This window comes from Brienomyrus brachyistius, chromosome 8, assembly GCF_023856365.1.
Source record: "Brienomyrus brachyistius isolate T26 chromosome 8, BBRACH_0.4, whole genome shotgun sequence".
Classification (NCBI taxonomy): Eukaryota; Metazoa; Chordata; class Actinopteri; order Osteoglossiformes; family Mormyridae; genus Brienomyrus; species Brienomyrus brachyistius.
In genome coordinates this window covers 6746332-6768428 of record NC_064540.1, presented here as the reverse complement: position 1 = coordinate 6768428, position 22097 = coordinate 6746332, and the positions used below count along the sequence as shown (strand labels likewise).

Sequence of the window (22097 nt, the reverse complement as noted above, 5' to 3'; positions counted from 1 at the left end):
GGGGAGTTCATTCCACCAACTAGGTGCCAGGACAGAGAAGAGCCGAGATGCGTGTCTTCCTTGTGCCTTGAGGGGAGGAGGGACATTATCGCTTCACATTATCGCTGCCCCCCCCCCATGTCTGACCCACTCCCCTCCTTTTCAGTGCAAGGAGCAAGGCGCCTTCTCCGTCGTCACGGACAACTATGTCCGAGAGGAGGAGGGCACAGGCGTGGTCCACCAAGCACCGTACTTCGGAGCGGTGAGTACATGTGCCCCCCCCCCCCACCCCAATTTGGCCTGTGATTCTTTCACTCTGGCGCCCTGTAACTGACGCCTTCGCTTTTAATTAGTGGCTGGGCTGGTTAAATATTTGTTCTTTGGTTTTTTTTTAAAAATCTATTTATTCTCCCTTTTAAATCGTTACTGATTTGTTGTAACTGAGACTGAGATTCTGTGTTCACTTAGGTTTTCGGTCCATTACACACTAAAGCATCCTAGGGCAGCCGGGATACAAACTGCAGACCTATTGATTGATGGTGTTAGTTTTCTGTTTCTCGGGAAGTCTAAACTTCAGTGCTGTCTTTGCCTTGCTGAGAATGGTGATTAGATGTTTCCAGATGTGCTCATTTAGAGAAGGTAAAGATCCAGACCAAGATTTTATTTCAACCAACCAGTTGAGCACAAAGACTCAGTCACAGAGTACTCAACTGGTTGATTGAAACAAAATCTCGATGTGGATTTTTACTTTTTTTTTTAACCTGAAATGTCTACCTCTGGATGTTTCAGCATCAGGATGGGGCCAACAGACTTTCCTTTCATTTGCGTCTCCACCAATCCCGTAGCCTCATGTGCCAGAGCGGGTCTCTGATTGGAGGAGCAGCAAAGGCCTGGCTCACAGCAGCCTATCACAGCAGCAGATGTTTTGTACAGAGTCCAGCTAATACACTGGATTAAACCATCCCTCCCTGTCTTGGCGGAGGCCAGAGACTGACAACTTTCAGCCACTGGGCTTATTAATAGGCGCCTGACGTCTGCTGTGTTCAGCTGCGCTGTGCTTTGCTGTAAACCACCTGCGCCTCTTCATGCGGTCGCATCACGCCCCTGCTCTTTGGGTCCTTGCCGTTCAGGGGCCCTGCTGTGTTGATGAGTAAATTGGTCATGCTGTACTTCAGGTGCAGCTGGGGAAATTCGGGGCGTGGGGGTGGTGGTGGGGTGGTAATGGGTCTCTGGCATTTATAGGTGTCCCATGCCGGTGCCTGTTTAAAATCCTTCCGCTGCCACTCTTGTATGGGGCACCGTGTCTGCCCACACGCGGCAGTATTTTCTCCAGTCTGACTGAAACGAAGCGAGACAGCGCCCCCTCCCCCGCCCCCGCCCCCTCCCCCTTGGTTTTCGCTTTTAGGCGTCCGTGGAGGTGCCAGCAAACGAGAGGGGGTAGGAGTGGCGGTGATGGCCTCCGACAGTTCTTGTCAGGGGGGCTGCGTGGTCACAAGAGCGAGGCCGGCGCTCATAGCCTCCGCGGCTTTTAACAAATGTGTTTCAGTGCTTGTGGGGGGGGTCAGCAGTATGTAGGTCAGCCCTCACAGCTTGATCCCTTTGATGTGAAAAAAATTAAAGACAAATTGCCCTCTTTTGGTGGTTGTCGGTTCTGATAGTTTTCATGAAGACCAAGAATTGTTGAAATGAGGGACTTTTAAACCCCTTTTTTGGTTTACTTATTCAGCTTATTTGACTGTGGATTTGCCCAGGGATGATGCAAGCCAAGCACTCAGTATTGAAATTGTAAAGACGCTCAGGCAGCTTAGTAAAAAGACGTTAAACTAATAAATCCTAATACTAATGATGTCTGCAGAACATAACCAAGCCTGAGCAGTGTTACATTTCCGGCTGGCCTCAAGCTTTTGTTCAGGTTTTAAGAGAGAGAACGTCACTTTTATTGTCAATCAGCTGAATGCGTTTGACTCTTTGTCTCTGCAGGATGATTACAGGGTCTGCACAGAGTATGGAATCATCCGGAGAGATGACCCCCCCATCTGTCCTGTGGATCCCTCGGGCAGTTTTACCTCAGAAGTGCCGCATTTTGCCGGACAGTATGTGAAGGTACGTACATGCGTGCGCATGCGTGTGTGTGTGTGTGTGTGTGTGTGTGTGTGTGTGTGTGTGTGTGTGTGTGTGTGTGTGTGTGTGACCTGTAGTCCTTACACCATCGCAGGCCGCATGTATTCCTGATAATTTAAGCTATTATAGTGGAGACGTTTAGCTGATGGTACTACTTATTAATGTGTATTTCTCCAGCTCCTTTTTAATTTTGAATTAATTTATTTAGCGTTTTATTTTTTTAAATTATACTTCCCCAGTTTAGTTTTGATTTTAAAGAAATATTCCAAATATTTTAATCAAGCCTTGTGCCCCGTGCTGCCTTGATGAGGATAAGTGGTTATAAGATGAATGGATGGACGGAGGGATGAACATCTCTCATGTTATAATCATTCCATCAGCAGCTGGTCTTCATGCCGTTTTAGTTTTGTTTATTATTTTTTACTTCATCACATTCAGAATTATCGATTATGTGATTAATCGCAATCCTGGTTTTGATGATTCGATATCGATTCACAAAGTCCCAAGATCGATCTAGTTAATTTATGTCCTTTCCCAGGACTTTGAGAATATTTTCACAGAATTTTGTTCGCATCGGTCCTCTTATCGTATAGGTGATTCTGTTTTCTCACCTGTAGGAGGGTTGCGGTAATTTTGTTCAATCGCTTCGTGCCGCCATCTTGGTGTATTGTCAGTCACGGTAATGGAGTATTCCGAGTGCGTGAATCAAAATGTAATCGAATTGTGAAGTCAGGGCCGACTCCCAGCCCTAAACAATACCTGTATGTTCTCGGATAAAAATATTCTAATTCATGTCTGGGTGCATGTTTTTAAGTTAGAGTACTTCTGCAGCATGGCATGTGAGTTTTAGACTTGCCCATTTTTATTTTCAGCTATTCTTTACGCTCAGAAATATTTTTTTGTGCTTCAAAAGACACCGGTTAGTTTTGTTTTTGTGGAACTATACCCATATATTCCCCAAATAAAGATTTTGGTATATAAGCCTTTGGCCATTCTTTAGTGATTTTCCTGATTCCTTTCCAGTGACTCTGCATTTGTAATCTTTTTAGAAACCTCTTCAAATATGGAAAGCTGTTGTATAGTATTTAATATCTAATTTCTATGGAATTGATATGGAATCGGAATCAGATTGAATCGGGATTGTGCTGATAACCGGCCCTATTTGTAAGGCCTGTCTCTCTATTCCTGTTTTTAATTGGTTTTAATTGTTTTGGTTCACTATTAGCCAGGCTTGTTAGCCTGTTTTTTCCGAGGATCTGAAACATGGCACCTCTCTTGACCTGTAAATGGGGGGATTCGGCTACTGGCTGGACGGGGGAGGCTGGGGTGGTAGGGTTCAGATCTGCTAATGCACCGGCCACACGTTGAAGGGACATGTTTAGAGTGTTTGGCCTCACTTGTTTTTGTCACCCATGGCAACTGTGTAAGAAGGGCTGATGTTGGACATGGGGGGAGTGTACCTCTTGGGGCCGCTCTCATTCTCTGCCCAACATCCTGTCCAAACCGTGTATAATAGTGAAACGCTGTTATATACATCTCACATCCACAAACTTGGGTGGCGGTTACCTGGGGAGGGTGTGACCAAATGCCCTCCCCCCTCCATCTCATACCCACCAATATCCCCAGAATTTTCCTGCCACTTGTGACTGTTAACATACAAAGCAGCCTTGTTCTAAGAAAGCGGAGATGTTGCTTCTGATGGATGCCGGTCCTGCTGACCCGTTTGAGGTCCCTGCGTCAGGTACAAGGGATGTGTTTCCTTTCACATCACCGGCAGATTGTGTCGTCACATCTCTGAAATCGATGACCTCGATCTTATTTAATGAAAATGAATAAGAAACTGTAAAAAGGCTGTGTGGTGCCTTAGAAGGGGCGCTGTGAAACTCCGCCGTGTAGAACTCTGTGCCAGTGATCAGAAGGTCATTGGTTCAAATCCCATGGTCGACACAGTGCTGTCACCGTTGGGCCCTGGAGTAAGACCCTTGACCTCCAATTGCCCTTCTTTGTCATTGTACGTTACTTTGGATGAAATGCATCTGCTAGATGTTAAACATGTAAAACATGGAGTTAAAATGGGTTTATTCAGTCTCCAGAAACGGTACCTTTTGTTTATAAATATGAGTACTGCATTTCTCAAAACGTATCCCTGTCATTAACGGACGCATTGATTCTTGTAAGTGAAACTACACTGTACAGACATTCCTGCTTTATACGGGTTTTTGATTTATCATGTCATTCCGGCTGTTCTGCTGTGTTAGTGTTATTTTATGTTAGTGTTTATTTTTTTATGCGTTATTTGCTATGATTTGGTAGACTATTCTTGGTCTGAAAATGCTCAACAGTCTTTCCCATGCAAATTCACGGTAAATCTTCGCTTTGCACCATTTCCCCTTATGAAAGGTTTCATAGGAACGTTGTGCTTTTGGAAGCAGGAGAGACCTTTACTTGCTACTGAAACTGCTAGTAACAATGGCTTGTGTTGTAAACACTTAACTATTGTCATGACTTTGAGTAGCAGATCAGTGAGTAATCTGGTCAGACAGCTGGTGGGGGTTGTGGGGGGGCAGTGCCCTTGAACCCTCAGCTCCTTTGTCTCTGCATCAGTTTATTACCTCTCAGTATAATCAGCTCATGATGGATGATGTAGGAAAATCAAAGGATGAACTATTGCTTATGAGCATGGGATGAAGTCTAAACCACTAATACTGACTTTAACGTGGCCCTATTTATGCTTATTTTCAACATTCATAGTTTTTATTTTTTGGGTCTACATGCTTCAGTGTTCCACAAACACACTATTTTTTTTTTACATACTTTACACCTCTATTCACTCTAATTCTGTCTGAAATGCTCTGTTAGAGCCTTAAACCTCACCCCTGATGAGCCTGGTGTGCTATGATTGGTCACCCATGTCTTGCAGTTTACAGACAGATCTTTGCAGGTAGACGGCCAATAAGTTACAAGGTGACATCACCATGTCACAGAAATGAGGGTTGGAAGTCTAGCGAGGTGTGTACCTTTGGTGTGTACTTTGGGCCTTAAGATGGAGACCCTTTACACACAAAGCTATATTACACACTAAAGGAAAGGGAAAAACCAAAAGCATAATAGGGCACCTTCAATCCTTTCATTTTTCATTTTCATTACTATAAATGCCTAAAGCTTGATTCTGATGTCTAGGGCATGACTGTGTGACTCTTTCCTCCAGGATGCGGACAAGAACATTATCAAGTACCTGAAGGAGAATGGCCGCCTGGTCACCTCTGGCTCCTATAAGCACAGCTACCCCTTCTGCTGGAGGTGAGTGCCTTTCTCGTGGCACCTTGAGGTGTCAGTGTGGTATTGTCCCATGGTTAGGAAGGATTGCTGTCACCCCCGCCCCCCCCCTCCCCAGTCCAAAGACTTGGTCCTATTTGATCTTGAAGAATGGCCAAGACAAATCTATCCAAGGCTGGGGATTTGAGGTGGAGCTGGCAGAAGACCTCTGTTACCGTGCCGAATATTAGCATACCGTCAATAGTACTCCTCTGCTGGCTCAGCGACGGTCCGGGTCTTATGGAACCTTTCGGAATGATCAAGTGCCTGTTCAGCGAGGCGATTAAAATCTACAGTGTGGAAACCATGTAGCTAAAGGCTTCTAGTCCTACCACTGACATTCAGGTCACCATCGATCGAGGGCCTAGCGGCAGGCTTCAGATGGCCATGATCGAGTGTCTGACAGTGGGCTTCTTCTGGGATCTCAACTGGCTGCTTATATATCTTGGATCGCAGCGCGTCTTTCACATGTTGTTTTGCTGAGGGCCTTTTCCAGTATATAACCACAATCAGAGGGTAGTTTCGCTGATCCCCTTTAGACTTTTCTGTGTTAAATAGTTGTCTTGTACAACCTAAATCCAGCTACAGGCAGCTCTTCACTTGAGTGAAATTGTATAAATATAAATACGGACCGAGATTGATAGTTTATGGAAACACTCACACAAAAGCGTAACGTACACTAAAGATGCATTTAATTATTTTCTTTTGATTTATTTAACATGTATTTGTTAGTATGTATTGCTAGTTTTTTGTTATGTGTTTTTGTTATAAGGTGTCTGGATTGGTATGCGGGGTTAAGTGCAACATATTGTAAAATATGATTTATGCACGAGATTGTGGAACAGATTACTTGCGTCAGTTGAGAGGTACCTGTAGTTCTGATGGATGGAGAAATCAAGAGTTGGATGTGGGAGGGATTTAGTTGTCGTCACGTGGGGGGGGGTTGTAATTTATGAAAACAAAAAGCCCCATTTCCCACCCCCCCGGGTGTTAGGGAAATGGAGTCTTATTTCATCTGCCTGCTTGGCAGGGATCAGCGTCATCGAAATGAAGGTCAGGCAGGTGAAAGCCGTGCATCCCGGGTATCTGGCCACCGGGGGCCCTCGACACCTGAACCCTTTTATTAGTCTCCGTCTTCTACCAGACAGTAGTTACTTGAGGCATGTATTTAGTCCTCAGAGACATAGCTAATTGTGCTGGTTTTAAGCCACAAAACATATTACAGGTCCAGACGTTTCGCAAACCCACAGCTGTAGGTGTGTGTTTTTAGGGTTGGTTTTGGTGATAATGTCCCAGGTTATTTTTATTTCTCTCTTAACACACACTTTTTTTTCTTAAGGATACAAGTACCTTAAATAAGTGATTATGTAAGTACTTACATAATTCACTTATTTATATAAATTGTGTGTGTATGTTTCTTCTGGTCTGGCTTCTCCGCTCTGGTTTGGGTCTCTCTCGTGTCGGTGAGCTCCCATCTCGCCATTCAGGTGCAGCGCTACTTCCTGTTGTCCTGCAGATGTCGTTCTAGTGGTTCATCGACTGTAAAGTGATGATACCAGAACAAACAAGAGGGCACTGCGGCCTCCAGACATCAATTATTGACGTTCCCTCTGTGAGCGGTCGAGCGCAGCGCCGGAACGTGGCCCAGTTTTCCCTGAGAAATGGTGCGGCTGCAGGATTTTCTAGACAACCGGCGCAGTAGGAGAAACCGCCCACAATTAACAGTGTGTGTGAATCATACGGCGTCCAGGGCTATCGGTGTGTTACAGCGTGATCACTTATCCTGTGTCCCAGGATGGATGGATGGTTGGATGGATTTATGATGGTCATCTTTCCTTTCCTAACGTGTCTGGACTGAACCGCAATGTTCTTGGTTACCTGAAAAACTCAGCAGAATGTGGTTTCATTGAAGACTTTTATCTAAGATCTCCGTAAGTTTCTTATATATATAATATATTAGATCTATATAATGACCCAAACATGCGCTATACAAATTAGCCCATCCAAATTCCCTAAATTGTTAATGATATCACTAACAGCCAAGCCCCAAGTTCCATAAACCATTAAAGAAGCGGCAGTATTGCCAAGGCAGATAACGCCGAAAGAGCGATGCTGTAATAATTCGGAGAAGACAGCTGCGCTGCAGTGGGGGAGGTAAAGGAGTCCATGGGGGGGCTGCAGGGACTGATATTAATGAATGGGTTAGTGCAGCTGGGAGAGATGTCCCAGCTTGTACTGGGAGCACAAGTTTAACCATCTCCTCAGAGCTTAACGGTGGACAGAAACTGAGAACAAACTCCTTGAGAATATCCATGTGTGGTCTCTCTCGCTCTCTGTGTATGTGAGTGTGAAGAGGAGACGCTAAAATGTGATCAAATATGCTTAGAAAGAAGAATAGAATGTAGTGTTACATAGCATTTTAAAAGGTTTCAGCCGATAATCAGACCAGTCATATCAATACGTAGAGTAATCATAAGTTCAAAATGACTTTTTTTTGTGATTGGCTGTTACTTTAAGAGATCACAAGTTAATCACTTTTTTCAGGACTAAATTACATACAGCTTTTTCATCGTTGTCAGGATAAATGATGATGGTATCTGGGCATTGAGGCCATCTGTATCCTTGCAGATACCTTTAATGGAAGCACCATCAGATGAAAGCAAATTGCCTTTTTTTTTATTTTCGGCATTTCATTTCTGTGCCGGTTTGGCACTACTGGTACTGAAACCTTTGGTACTGGTACTTGACCGGAAGTCAGTGGACAAGGGAAAGTACCAAAGGTACTTAGTGCTGTGCAAAACACCCAAAAATCCAAACGTGAATCTAAAAATTATCTTGATATATAAGAGCCAATTAAAGGCAGCTAATCAAATGCAATACAGTATTTGTATTTTTCTGTTTGAAAGTGTTTTCTGAAAGTTCACTTTTGTCGTCTTGGACAGTGTTCTAGGAGTTCATGTTTGTCTGTTTGAAAGTGTTATGGGATGTAAAGATTTGCCTGTGTGACAGTGTCCTCTGAATGTTCACTTTCTTTTGACATCATTCTCTGAAAATTCACGTTCATCTTTTGTGAACATTCAGAGAACAGTGTCCGACATCTGCCTTTTATTGGACGATGTTCTGAAAGTATCTGTTTCTTTGAAAATATCTCTGAATGTTCACATTTGTCTGTTTCAAACAAGATGTTTGAATGTTCCTGAGCCATTCCTGTTGTCTCTGCCCATGGGAACAGGTCTGATACTCCGCTAATCTACAAGGCTGTGCCAAGCTGGTTTGTGCGAGTGGAACAAATGGTGGACAAACTGCTGGACAACAACGGCAAATGCTACTGGTGAGTCCTAGAAAACAATATCCATCCTCTTAGTCTTAATTGACCCACCTTGTGTCGTCTGGAAGATCCTGGGAGTTGGAAAAGTGACCTTTTCGGGTTGGGTTGTGCTGATTCATTATGAGAACAAATGTTTCTGTGATCAGCTAAACTTAGAACTTCAGCCAAATGGAAACCAGGAAAGACCCACTGAAAATTCTTAAACCCACTAAAGTGTTTCTTAACTAGAGGAAGTAAGTCGTTATTCCAGAGTCTTTTGTAAATGTACCTGCCTATTCCACGCACTCCCATTCCCAGCGCTTATCCCGTACAGCCTGCTCTCTCCTTGTTCAACACGATCAGACTTCAGCTTGAGTTTCAGATTTTATTTGGCATATATACACGCACACGCCATGCATCTGTGCAGTGAAATGCGCTTTCCACCTGTTTTCTGGATTGTGCTCCATAGGAAACGTACAATACGAAGAAATATAAATCATAATGTTTTTTTTTATTATTTTAAAACAATACAAATAACAAAAGACAAAGTAAAACAGGTGATGGCACAGTGGTGCAGTGGTTTGCACTGTTGCCTCACACCTCTGGGACCAGGATTTGAGTTTCCACCATGTGTGTAGTTTGCATGTTCTCCCCGTGTTGTCGTGGGGTTTCCTCTGGTTTCTTTGGTGGAAGCGTGTGCGTGTGCGTGTGTGTGTGCGTGCGTGTGCACGCGCGCCTTTTAATGCATTAAATATGAAAGGCGTCTGCGTCGCTCCATGGATCCGCTGCGTGTGCTGGATGCTGTTTCAACAGTTACTGTGCGAACGGCGTTTTCCCAGGGAGACGTGGGCAGTGAGCGGCGCTCTGATCCTCGCTCCCGACGTCTCGGGGCTACGGAAATGCTGACATGCACGTCTGTTTGCTCGGGAAGCGCTCGGCGTGCAATTGCGTTAATGCGACTGCTGTTTGGTTACCAGCCCCGCAGATTGCATTTCTGAGGATATTGATGGTGATGAAGAAGTTAATGTTCCAAAAAATATCTAAAAATAATTTGCAGTCTGCTTTGAGTGAATAGTACCTTAAATTACTATATAAAAAAGTAATGCTTTCATCTCTAACTATGATGCTTCTCCTCCACTCTTTAATGGGGCAAGGTATCTAATCATCTTACGTGAAAGGAAATGGAATTAATTTTAGCAGCTTAGCCGTAGTTGATAAATTATTTTTTTTCCAGTTAGCGTGCATCTTAATTACGGCGCCAAAATGTGAGCCGACCATTAGGAACAGAACCCGGATGCTCACTTACGGCCCGGCGTACAAGCAGGAATGACATGTGGCGGTGATCTGGAAAGGACCCGCGGGTCTGGACGGTCACATGGGTTTCTGTAGGGTAATGTAGCTGTGCTGACGTCAGCCGAGCTGGCATGCATCCGTTGGTGCCTCGTCCCGTCTGATGAGGCGTCTCGATTGCATGGCGGAGGCGCGGTCTCACGGAGATCAGCCCCCGCCTCTCCCACCTTGCAGGGGCCGCGTCTCGGGGGGGGGGGGGGGGGTGGGCTGGTTTTTTGTCTTTTTAAAACTTAATAATTAAAAGTCACTATGCCCCTAAATTATATAGCATTATATAATGCATTACAGAATGCAGTTATTGACGCGTGCGGCTTTGGCTCTCGTTTGGTTGCTGCATGGATTGTTTTTGTTTGCCCTGAAATGACAAAGGAAGGAAAGATTTGATGTTGGTTACATGTGGTCATGAACGATGCTGCCGGTGCAATGGCTCAGGTTCAATCTGGCCTCCTCTCCTCCGTGTCCTGCTGGTTTCCTTTGGGTACTCTGCTATCCCCTCCAGGCCTCACGTCCAGGGCGTACCCCTGCCCTGTGCCCTTTGCTGCCAGGCCTAGGCTCCAGGACCCAGGCCCCACCTTGACCCCGTTCAGGATAATTGGTTAGAAGCTGGATAAATGACATTCATATAACCAATTTACTGGGTTTTCCTTAGTGAAATAGTTTTTTGAAAATGCTTTCAACAACCATCCACTGCAAAGATAAGGGTAAAAACAAACTGCTCAGGCTCCATGGAGCTTATAGGTAGCGGTGAGCGGTGTACGCATCTCCACGAGGCTGCCTTTGCTAGCCTACATTTAGGCTGGCTGGGTGGGGGTGGTGATCTTTTAAATTGATATATTGGGTGTCTTAATAGAAATGCTTCTCACAGATGGGAATGGATGAACTCATCGCTCAGCTGTTGTAACCTGACTTTATATAAATCACAGTTATTCTCCAGTGGCAGCGTTTTGTCCCAAAAAAAATCGAAAGCATGCTAGAAGAATTGGAAGAGGTGGGTGCCTTTAAAGAAGCTTTAACTTTTGTTCCCTGCTTACTCCTTTACTTCTGTGCTCTGGAATGACAATTAGGCACTTGGGTGAATGAAGCAGGAACGGTCGGTGGCTTAATCTTTCCGTATTTGTTTTGCAGTTTGTGGGTTTCTTCATTTTAATTACTGAAACACCATTGGCTTGGATGTAAATTATTAAACATTATCAAACATTATCAGTAATCAGAGGACAGCAGTTTGCTGTATGTAGGTGGTAATAGTCATCCAGCAATGTTCCTCCTCTTGAATGAATTATTACATCGTGGTATAAAGCAAAAATATGCTTTAAGTTATCAGTGATCCAAGGTGTCTTGTTGCACAAAATTATGCTAGTTTTCTTCTTGTTTACTGTAGACAATGTGTTTGGATTTTTTGTTTTTGAAGAAGCAGATAATGATTTTTCCTTTGCAGCCTCTCTCTATTTTTTATAGCGTGACAGATTTCTGGGAAACTTAATATAACGGTACACCGGTATTGATGACAAAGCTTCCAGTACTGATTAAAGGAGAAACCAATTTGTGTGTAATTGTATTTATTATTTGTTTTTTAAAACAAAGGCCCTGATTTTAATTGCATGAAATGCAATTTTTCTGTGTATTGTCTGTTTGAAATCATCATAAACACAAATATGCTTCACTAGATCAGTGTCTTTCTTTCACTTTTGATTATTTTATGAATGAACATATAATGGGGAGGGGGAAATGTTTTTTAGGGATTCATTCGTTTGAAGAGTGATTCCAAGTGGTTTTAGGTTTACGGTTTTTATCCTTTTTCTTTAATGTGGATGTTATGAAAAATTCAGAGGACAAATCTAAACTGCGGAATTATTCATGAGCCTATCAGCGTTTTTAGGAATTTCTGAACTTTTTGTTTGTGGGTGCCCCCCCGTGAGTTCCCATTACCCCCACCCCTCCCCTTTGATGGGTCTGAGATCTTCAGCACCTGCCGTTCCCAAGAAGCCACAAACTGGGTTGCATGATCTTTGACTTGGGTGACTGAAGCCTCAGTTGACTTCATTCGTAGCTTGTTCTTGGTTTAATGGCGACCAAATCTGACTATAGCCCCTCGGTTTCCAAAGTGCTCCTGCCATTTGCACCACTGAGCCTCTTGATTCTGTGGTTCCACCCGTTCTGTGCAGGAGGCCCGTCTCCGCAGAGGAGAAGTGATTTGTTTATTCACAAGGACTGGGATAATTTCTCCATTTCCTCGCTTCTTCTGACAGAAGTGTCCCGTGTGAGAGTGGTGTTACATAAGCCGCTCTTTATTGAGCCTGCAAACACAGTTCTTGTCGTATTCTTCTTTATCCCTTCTTTCTGCTGACACGTCTCCACTGCAGGATAATCATCATCTTTTTTTATCATCTCTATAAAGTCACAGATGATGATGTTTTTTTTTTTTTCTTTTGTTTTATGTGTCCATGACTCATTCATTTCAGGGTGCCGGAATTTGTGAGGGAGAAGCGCTTTGGTAACTGGCTGAGGGACGCCCGCGATTGGGCCATCTCCCGCAACCGGTACTGGGGGACACCCATGCCGCTGTGGGTCAGTGATGACTATGAGGAGGTCAGTACCCACGTGGCCCTGTTTTGAACCTTGTTTTTTTGTTGATCAAGCTGTACATTTCTTTACTAGTTTACCATGTCTATTTGTAAAAGTAGCAAGATGGCAAGAAGTTGTCTGGGTTTTTTCATGCATTAAAAATCAAAAAAATCTGTCCTGGAAGACCTGTCAGAAGAGTAAGAGCATCTGAAACATTGTCTTGAGCAATGTTTTGTTTTGTGTTCATTTTTTTTTTTGGATGTTGTTCGAGCCAAGCGCTTAATTTTTAGCAGTCACCTGAAGGAAACTTGACAAAGTTTGGTGCAGCGTGAAGATAAACTGCAGAATACCGGTCCAGCGGCGAAGCTCATAAAATGCTAACTTAATTTAGCCCCCAGAATTGGGTTGTTTCGGGCTTTGAAAAATGAAAAGAGCGATTCAATAAAAGAAGGACAGTGACCTGCTTCCTGAAAATAGCATAATGGCTGTCTCCAAGCAGCGGTCTCCTGGGCGCCTGTGACTCCCTGAGCTTTTGTGGGGCCAGGAAAGTAGATCTCACGCCCCCCCTTGCCACAGTGTCCATATCTAGGCCGTTTTTGCCTAGGCCCATCTGAGAACTGGAACACTGGGCTAGCTTCACTCCGCTAAGCGTGGGACACACTTTGCATAACTGCTCGCTTTGGCACAGCCCATGACGTTTTGAAGTTGTGCGCTGCGTACGAGTCTTGTACGCTTCAAGGGGCTCCGGAAAGAGTGAAATGACCTTCCTTGGCTCGTAATTTCTCCTGCTAATGAGGTGTAGGTTTTATAATAAATGGTTTGCAGTTTAAGGGTCTGCTACTGTCTGCTTCAAATGCTTATTACATCTGAAGTCACTTGTGGCTTTCCAGCATATTCTGACTTAACAGTAGATGTCATTCTTAAATGGAACTCTTGAATACTTGATTGCACTGTTCTTGAATCGAATAAGTGTTAGTTCCTCGCGTCTATATGTAGCTGTATGTATCACAGGCTGCTGGAAGATGAGCTCTGAGGCCATAGAGCTGTCCCACAGATTCTAGTATTCCTACGTTGCAGGAGGGTGGGTCTGGATACTCAGTCTTTTTGCACCTTAGAATAGCGTAACTGAGTAGGATATTAATCAGGGCATTATTAATGGATCTGGCAGTGAGCAGTCTCATAAATCTGTTTTTTTTTTTTTTTTTTTTGCTTTGTGGGGTTATTTACACAAAATGGCTCCGGCGTCAGGTGGCAGTATTAATTTCCCTCTCGGTTATGAGGGAGGATCACGGCTTCCCTCTGGCAACTTACTGTGAAGTTCATGATGCTCTGCCACAAGAGGAGAAATGCGAAATGGCCAAAAATAACGCCCATGCCGGTGTACGGTGACACGAAATAGCGAAGGAGCGAGAATACTCATGACGTGTCACATGATCTGTGGTTTGATGAGATTCGGATGTAGCAGGTGCCAAGAAAAACCCCAAGCAATTAAATATACTGACAAAATTATCTTGAGTAAATACAAAATGACAGTTTCAGTAGTTCAGCCAAAAACAGAAAAGTGTCTGCTTATCATTGATTCCAGCCCCTCCAGCCCCCCCGCCCACCCTCCACTAGTGCAGAAAAACTGTATTTCTGTATATATGTTTATTTTTCCATGACATGACAAACTTTATTTTTTGGCCTGTTTGAGGGTTTGTTTATATTACAGGGTTTAAGAAAAGGCCAGTTGGTTTATCTAGTGGGACGTTTTGGTTGTAGTGCTGACATGGTGTGACAACTAACATCCACCCTTCTGTTCCTCTCAGGTGGTTTGCGTGGGGTCAATAGAAGAGCTGGTTGAGCTCACTGGAGCGGAAGTAACCGATCTTCACCGGGAGAGGTGAGTCATCGATCGTCTACTGCGATTACTGCACGTATATCTCTGTTCCCTGACAGTGTTGAGTAACGTTACCACCAACCACTCCGGAATAGAGTAGGATCGCTTTCGGTGATTAATTACTACCCTCTGTTCTGAGAAATGCACTCTGTATATGGGTACTGTAATGGTGGACTCCTGCTTGGTCCCTCTTTGCGTTGGCTCAATTATCGTGGGAGCAGTTAGCGCTGCGCTTAAAGAAGTAACCGAGGCCATTTTATGGTTTTATGAATAATTTAGTTTAGTTTTCAAATTATACAAGTTAATATGTCAAACCAGTCTTCCCACAAGCTTAGGGTGCTGGATTTGCCAAATACTGATCATTCAGGGTGGGTGGGCAGACCTTGATGCCCCTTGTTACTGCTGTTCAGTTCTGGTATCTTGCTGCACTTAGGAATGAGACCAGCTATGTTCAGATCCTCCCGTTAGCCGCTACCCCACCTGCAGGACCGGATTGGGAACTGCTATCCCAAAGGCATGAGGCAGCAGTAGCTACCCAGTGATCTGCTGCTCCAGCCTTTTTTCAGGGATTCCTTCTTTTCCCCTGGCAGTTATAAGTTCTGGTTGTTCTTGTGTTGACTTTGTCACACTACAGCTGGGCCACAAACTGTAATCCAGCCCTCCATTCATCTCTGGAGGCTCCAAAGTGTGAATCTAGGCCATTTTTTTCCCTTCTCCTTATGTTTCGGCTTGCAGCATCGACCACCTGACCATCCCGTCTCGCTGTGGGAAGGGTCACCTGCGCCGGGTGCCGGAAGTGTTCGACTGCTGGTTCGAGAGTGGGAGCATGCCCTACGCCCAGGTGCACTACCCCTTCGAAAACCGCAGGGAGTTTGAAGACGCCTTTCCCGCTGACTTCATCGCAGAGGGCATCGACCAGACCAGGGGGTGGTGAGTAACTCCTGGATGTTTCGACCTGTTGACTATGTGTGTTTGCCCAAGAATGTTTGCCCATTTCCTCTTTTCCGATACTGTTTTTTTTTGTCAGGTTTTACACGCTGTTGGTGCTCTCAACAGCACTTTTTGGCAAGCCCCCGTTCAAAAACGTGATTGTGAATGGGTTGGTCTTGGCCAGGTGAGTGCTAATTTGAAAGAATCATATTGTTATAATGTCACTTACAGCCTGTAGGTATTTTAGTAGTGATAACCCCCCCCCACACACACACACACACACACAAGTTGGTCTACCTATCTAAATGAGGACTGTTCATTCATTTCAATGGGGAAAAACCCTAATCCCAATTACAACACCCTTAACCTCTACCCATCCCTAATCTTAACTATACATAACCAACCAAAATACAAGACATTTTTACTTTTTTGATTGCATTTACAGATTTTTATTAAACTGAGGTTATCCAAATGGGGACCTCGAAAGATGTCCCCATAAGTAGGGAAATTTCAGGTTTTACTGCACTTTGGGGACAACTTGGTCCTCAAATGTGATCTATGCAAACCCACACACACACACATACAAAAGCCATACAGGAATATCACGTGGTACTGAACGTTGTGGGCACTGACTTTGGGGGCACTCTGTTGATGGAGGTTAGGACACCTGATCGTCCCCTAGTGTCCTGGGAGAGCTTTACTGTTATAAATAACAACGCGGCATGTTCACTATGGTGCAGTGATGGACAGAAGATGAGCAAACGGAAGAAGAATTACCCCGACCCTGGGGTGATAGTCAACACCTATGGAGCTGATGCCCTTAGGTAAGCAGAGACCTGACCAGTTCTTTGTCAGATGATGTCTAAAGGTGATAGCAGCTTGTTTGTTTGCTTGGATGAATTTCACCCTTCACATGCCACCTATGTGAATCCATATAAATCTCTCCACGTCTGGATAGACCCAATAAGCAGAGCACACATGATGTGAGTCAAGTGCTGGGAGCTTTAAAACAAATTATCTGGTTAATTAATTAGGAAATCCCGGGGGCGCTAATGAGCTGGCCATACGGTAAATTAATGAATTGCCCATCCGTATGTTCAGGACAGGTTGCCTTCAGTTTAAACCATGATTTGCCTGCAAGCTTTTTTGTATGTGAGTTTGTATGTGTGGTTGTCTTGGATTCAATTTTAAGAACATTTCCTTACCATATTTACATTTTTAATGCCTTCTTACTGGCATGTTTTAAAAATATCGCGGGTCTTCTCCCAGTTGTCCAGCGCCTCGTCGAACAAGATTCTACCTATGGGTAGAATGAGTTTTTACTAGAGTTTTTAGCTATGCCTGCATGTAAGATTAGCAAAATCATGGATGTGAAAAGCCCGCACAGAAATTGTGATTATTTGTCTGTTGGTTCTTTTGTATTTGTGAAGGATTTGCAGCTGCGGCCGAACCCGTTCCTTAACTGTCATGTTGCGCTTGAAGTCATATGGGTGGGACACTGTTAGAGCTTTATCTCACCCCCCCCCCACCTTGCCCATTATTGACTCCCAGAAGACTTTTTTTAAACACGGAGCATTGACTGTAATTGGTTCCCAGCTGAGTGCTAAGTTGCACGCGTGAGACTGGGAAGAATGAGCACATCAAGATGTTGTTGAGAACACTGATGAGCACCCAAGGAAACATGAGCAAACGTAAACTTGAAATGCGGCCCGGTTTTGTCTGGGAGCCTGTGTGTCTGTCCCCTAAAGCTAGAGCTTGCTAAGTTACGGCAAATGTATAAAATTTCACTTTGGTTTTTTTGTTGAAACTGCATGCACAAGTGGCCTAAGGAGAAGGGTTTTTAACATCCTGGTCTGCCTCCAGGGATTTCTGATGACAGCGTGTACGTGCTGATGGTGTTATCACCACTGTGTGTCTGCACCCTGTCGCCTGGGGGGCCTGGGCTTTGGCGTTAAGACTCTAGCCATCATTCTGTTGGATTAAAATGCTATGTAGAGCAATTCTTTCACAAGAACGTGAAGTTGGTCTCTTAATTCCCTGGGCAATATGAAAATGGGAAATGCTAAATGATAGCAGCTCATACTGATCTGGGGCCTCATTTATCGAAGTTTCGAGCGTCTTATTATGTGAATGCAAATTTTGTACACATTTTGAGAGAGAGAATCGATGTTTGGGGTAAAAAGTGCACTTTCTCAAACGTGGGATAGACTTTTGTGAGATCCCGCAATACGTTTCCGTATAAAGAAAAGAAACAATTCAAGCATGTCCTGTAAAGTCTGCTTTAAGCATTAAACTATAGGGGACAGTGTACACCATGTAACTTGAATATTATGGTTTTTATGCATATTTATAAAAAATGTCAGTGTCCATTCACCACCAGTAACTATAAGACAGCCGGGTTATTGAACTTGAAGTGCAGGCATACAAACACTGAAAAATATTACAGCAGGAAAATTGCATATAAAGCTAACTTTACCGTGGTGATGGATTTAAGGTTTAAACTCGAACCCACTTTTTGGAATATTTCAGTATAGATCTGCATGTCCCCACATAGATCAAGTGAGAATACCTGGGAGGTTTACCTGAAAGTGGGTTCTGGTTTAAACCTTAACTATGAGCCGCGCTAGTAGTATTTAGCTTTATATTTAGTTTTCTGGCTGTAATGTCTTTCAGCAAAAGCAAGTGACACCCCTTGGTTTTCCAGGTTTTTTATGGGTGAATTTTAATAAATATTTCGATGTTTTTGTCTGCGCTTCACTTTTTTTGTGTCTGCTGACTCTTCCTATGAAGTCAGCAGGTGGATTGGGGAGAGCATGGGGGGGTCATGAGGTTACTGGAAAGGGGTGTGTGGTGCTAACGATATTTTTGCAAAGAAGACGAAGGTCCAAGCCTTTAGAGTGCTGGTGTTAATCTGCTGTGAGACATGGACACTATCCAGTGAACTGAGATGAAAATTGGACTCCTTCAGTACTGTGTCTCTTTGGAGAATCCTTGGGTACCGCTGGTTGAATGAGTGGTTACTAGAGTAACTGAATGAGGCACGTTACCTGCATTGTGAGGGAGCATCAATTACGGCACTACAGCCATGTGGCGTGTTTCCCTGAGGGTGATCCGACTCACAGGATCCTCACTGCTGTGGACCCAAGTGGCTGGACCAGGCCTAGGGGATGCCCACGTAACATCTGGCTGCGGCAGATGGATGGCTATTTTCGGGGCGTGGGACTGGACCCTGTAAGTTTGTTTGCTCAAGTTCTTGGTATGTCTACCTGGGGGGTTGCCGGCCGGGATCCCAAGGAGTTTCGCCATGTGGTGGGTGTGGCAACACGCTGTATCAGCGCATGCTCCCCAACCTGACCTGACCTGTCTGGAGTCCTGTTATTGTCCTTTGAAATTAGCAGACAACAGTCAAACAGAAAGAATTGTCATCAAAAAACAAAAGGGATCCTACAGAAATGCTGCCCGAACCCATAATATTAGGACCTTTCTGTAAACGATCTCACCATCAAATAAGTAGGTAATTCACTTATAACTCAGCAGTGGAATCAATATTTTTTTTTACATTGTGAATGTAATGTTTTCCTTGGGATTCACATTTTTGCTGATTGTGGGCGTATCCACAGTCGCCTTGGGCCGCCTCTGTTTGGTCAGCATGACCAGCACATGAGGAGCATAGCACTTCTGATTGGTGAGAATGACTGTCACACAAGGAGGACAGCATGAATTAGTAAATCTATTCTCATGGCACCTTTAAACCCAGGGTCAGACATGCTGCATAATGCATATCTTAAAACACAGCCTTTGTGATTTGCTAATCGTGTCGTTTGAAATTGCGATCTCGATTTGAAATCGATAAATCGTTCAGCCCTGAGCCACACCGATTATAATTCATGGATATGCAGCTAAACCAACTTGACACAATTTGTATGATCGACCTGCACCTTCACATAAAAACAGTAAATTTAAAAATGCCAACTGGGGTGTATTTTAATTATTTTATAAATTTTATTTATGTTACTCTAGAGGGATTCTGTTTGTATATTTGCCTTGAAGAATTTAATTTGCTATTTCAAACACTATGTCACCTCTTCCCATGAATTGAAAATATCTGTAATTGTCACAAGTTGTACTAAAGTGAATTAGGTGTCTGGCATCTGCATACATGGATCCACGTATAACAATAGCCTATAGTGAGATTGTGAGCGCGGCATGGTGGTGCAGTGGTTAGCACTGTTGCCTCACACCTCTGGGACCCGGGTTCGAGTCTCCGTCTGGGTCACATGTGTGCGGAGTTTTCATGTTCTCCCCATGTCGTCGTGGGGTTTCCTCCGGGTACTCCGGTTTCCCCCCACAGTCCAAAAAACATGCTGAGGCTAGTTGGAATTACTAAACCCATAGGTGTGCATGTGTGAGTGAATGGTGTGTGAGTGTGCCCTGCGATGGGCTGGCCCCCCATCCTGGGTTGTTCCCTGCCTCGTGCCCATTGATTCGGGGATAGGCTCTGGACCCCCCGCAACCCAGTAGGCTAAGCGGTTTGGAAAATGGATGGATGGATGGGTGGAGATTGTGATACAACATAATGGTGATCTAGCTGGTGACTGACTACGCAAATGGTAGGATTAGATGGGAAAGAGTTTTCACAGACTACCAAGGTTATTTTTACTTTTACCATTTGTACCGGGTGTAATGTCTTTGTACTCTGTCTCTTTTCCCTTTGCTGTGGGTGAACAAAACCTACATTTGCAGCAATATCCAGTATTCTTAATGTAATCAGACCCGTTAGTTCTGCATACACATTTTTTCTTTGTGCATATGCAATTTTTCAAGATGAAATTTACATAATGTTTGATAAATGGCACCCCTGGTATGAAATGTATTGTGGACATGGAACCTATGTATAGGAGATGTGGAAAGATCAGCTTCTGCTGGGATGTTGTTATAGTGGGTTATTTGCCTGATTGATCAGTGTGACTGGCTCTGTTGGATAGCAATATATCCTAGATATCGTTTCCTAGCAGAGTATGTGGCACCATGCTTGCTTAGCATGCCTTCTGCTTCCTCGTCTGTCCCCTTCAAGGCTCTACCTCATCAACTCTCCGGTAGTGCGGGCTGAGAACCTGCGCTTCAAGGAGGAAGGAGTGCGAGACGTGCTGAAGGATGTCTTCTTGCCATGGTACAACGCCTACCGCTTCCTGGTGCAAAACGTCCAGCGGCTACAGAAGGTACATGGGGTGGGAGGGTGTGCTTCTGCCAAGCATTGATTGGCTTCAGCGTTGAGGGACCGTAGAGCGCTTTGGATCTCAGCCAAAGGCCAGATTTGCATCTCATGATAGGACCTTGCTGGTTTCTGCTCTGCTTTTTGTGGATCTTTAGTCCTCATTAGGCCTTCTTCAGTTCACTGGAAACTTCAGAGCAACTACTATAGTTCTCCCTCTATCAGTCTATCTCTTTCTATCTATCTGTCTATCTATCATATATATGCATGTTTACGTTGGAGAATTACAGGGATTGGTCAATGAAACATACATCTGGTTTTAGACCACAATTTATTATATGGTGTAGGGCCTTATTTTGGGACTGATACAACATCAGTTCATGTTGTGAATGACAGGTGCAAGTCCTGCAATGTCGCCATAGGGATTTTGAGCCGTTCCTCATGCAGGACAGTGGCCAGGTCACTACGAAATGCTGGTGGAGGCAAACATTTCCTGACTTGCTCCTCCAAAACACCTCAAAGTGGCTCAAAAATATTCAGATATGGTGACTTTGCAGGCCATGGGAGATGTTCAGCTTCACTTTCATGTTCATCAAACCACTCTGTCACCAGTGTTGATGTGTGTATTGGTGCTTTATCTTCCTAATACATGGCACCACAATCTGGGTAAAATGTTTGAATCATTGCGTGAACCTGGTCAAAATGTTTCGGAAGTTAGGGATATCATGATGATGCAACCTGTGCTGCTCTCCGAGTACACAACAGTCCAAGTGGTTCATGTTTTTGCTCTCTCCCAATTCCCTGAGTTTAGGAGGGAGCAAAAACATGGACCCCCTGGGTTTCTCTGGGTTTCTAGGACTGGTTTGAGAACACTGAGATGAACAAATATTTATTTTTTCGTACAGTAAAGAAAATGAAACCAGAATTCCATATTTATCGCAAATAGCACATTTAGGTGCTGTTCAACTTGCTGTTCGAGTTCTTGATAAAACTCGCATGATGACCCTAGCATCGTAAAACCATTTGTTGCATGAAATGAAAAATAATTTCAATGTTCTTGTTAAACTACTGAAAACAACGTTATGATTATAACACTGAACCTAAGTTGAAATAGGACTATTACAGTGAAGCGTAGTAAATTGTTCCAGGAAATGTTAAATGACTAAACTTGCTACTTGTGATCTCCGAGCAACTGGCTGTACCTCAACATCCGTTTCCTCTTCTGATAGTTAGATGCCTGAATGCTCCATGTTTCTCCTCACCTGTAATGATCTGTGTTGGTTCTGTATCATGCCATCACAGTGCCTCACTGTTAACTAGCCAATCAGAGCAGAGCTCACAAACATATTAATAAGGCTGCCAAATAAGCGAAAACAGCCTATTTCTTTCTAGGGCCATATAATAGGGTTGTAAATGGGCCTGTAAAACCACATCTGGACATT

General features: G+C 44.0%; 1 protein-coding gene across 1 annotated transcript in view; it reads left to right on the top strand.

Moving 5' to 3' along the window:
* iars1 (isoleucyl-tRNA synthetase 1) overlaps window positions 1–22097 on the top strand; it is a 47663-nt gene that overhangs the window by 8870 nt on the left and 16696 nt on the right. Inside the window, exons 10-19 of the mRNA XM_049022081.1 lie at window positions 146–241; window positions 1960–2082; window positions 5309–5400; window positions 8648–8746; window positions 12532–12658; window positions 14443–14516; window positions 15249–15443; window positions 15541–15627; window positions 16184–16267; window positions 20518–20662. Of these exons, the coding sequence (XP_048878038.1) occupies window positions 146–241; window positions 1960–2082; window positions 5309–5400; window positions 8648–8746; window positions 12532–12658; window positions 14443–14516; window positions 15249–15443; window positions 15541–15627; window positions 16184–16267; window positions 20518–20662 (1122 nt within the window). The remainder of the gene's footprint in view (window positions 1–145; window positions 242–1959; window positions 2083–5308; window positions 5401–8647; window positions 8747–12531; window positions 12659–14442; window positions 14517–15248; window positions 15444–15540; window positions 15628–16183; window positions 16268–20517; window positions 20663–22097) is intronic.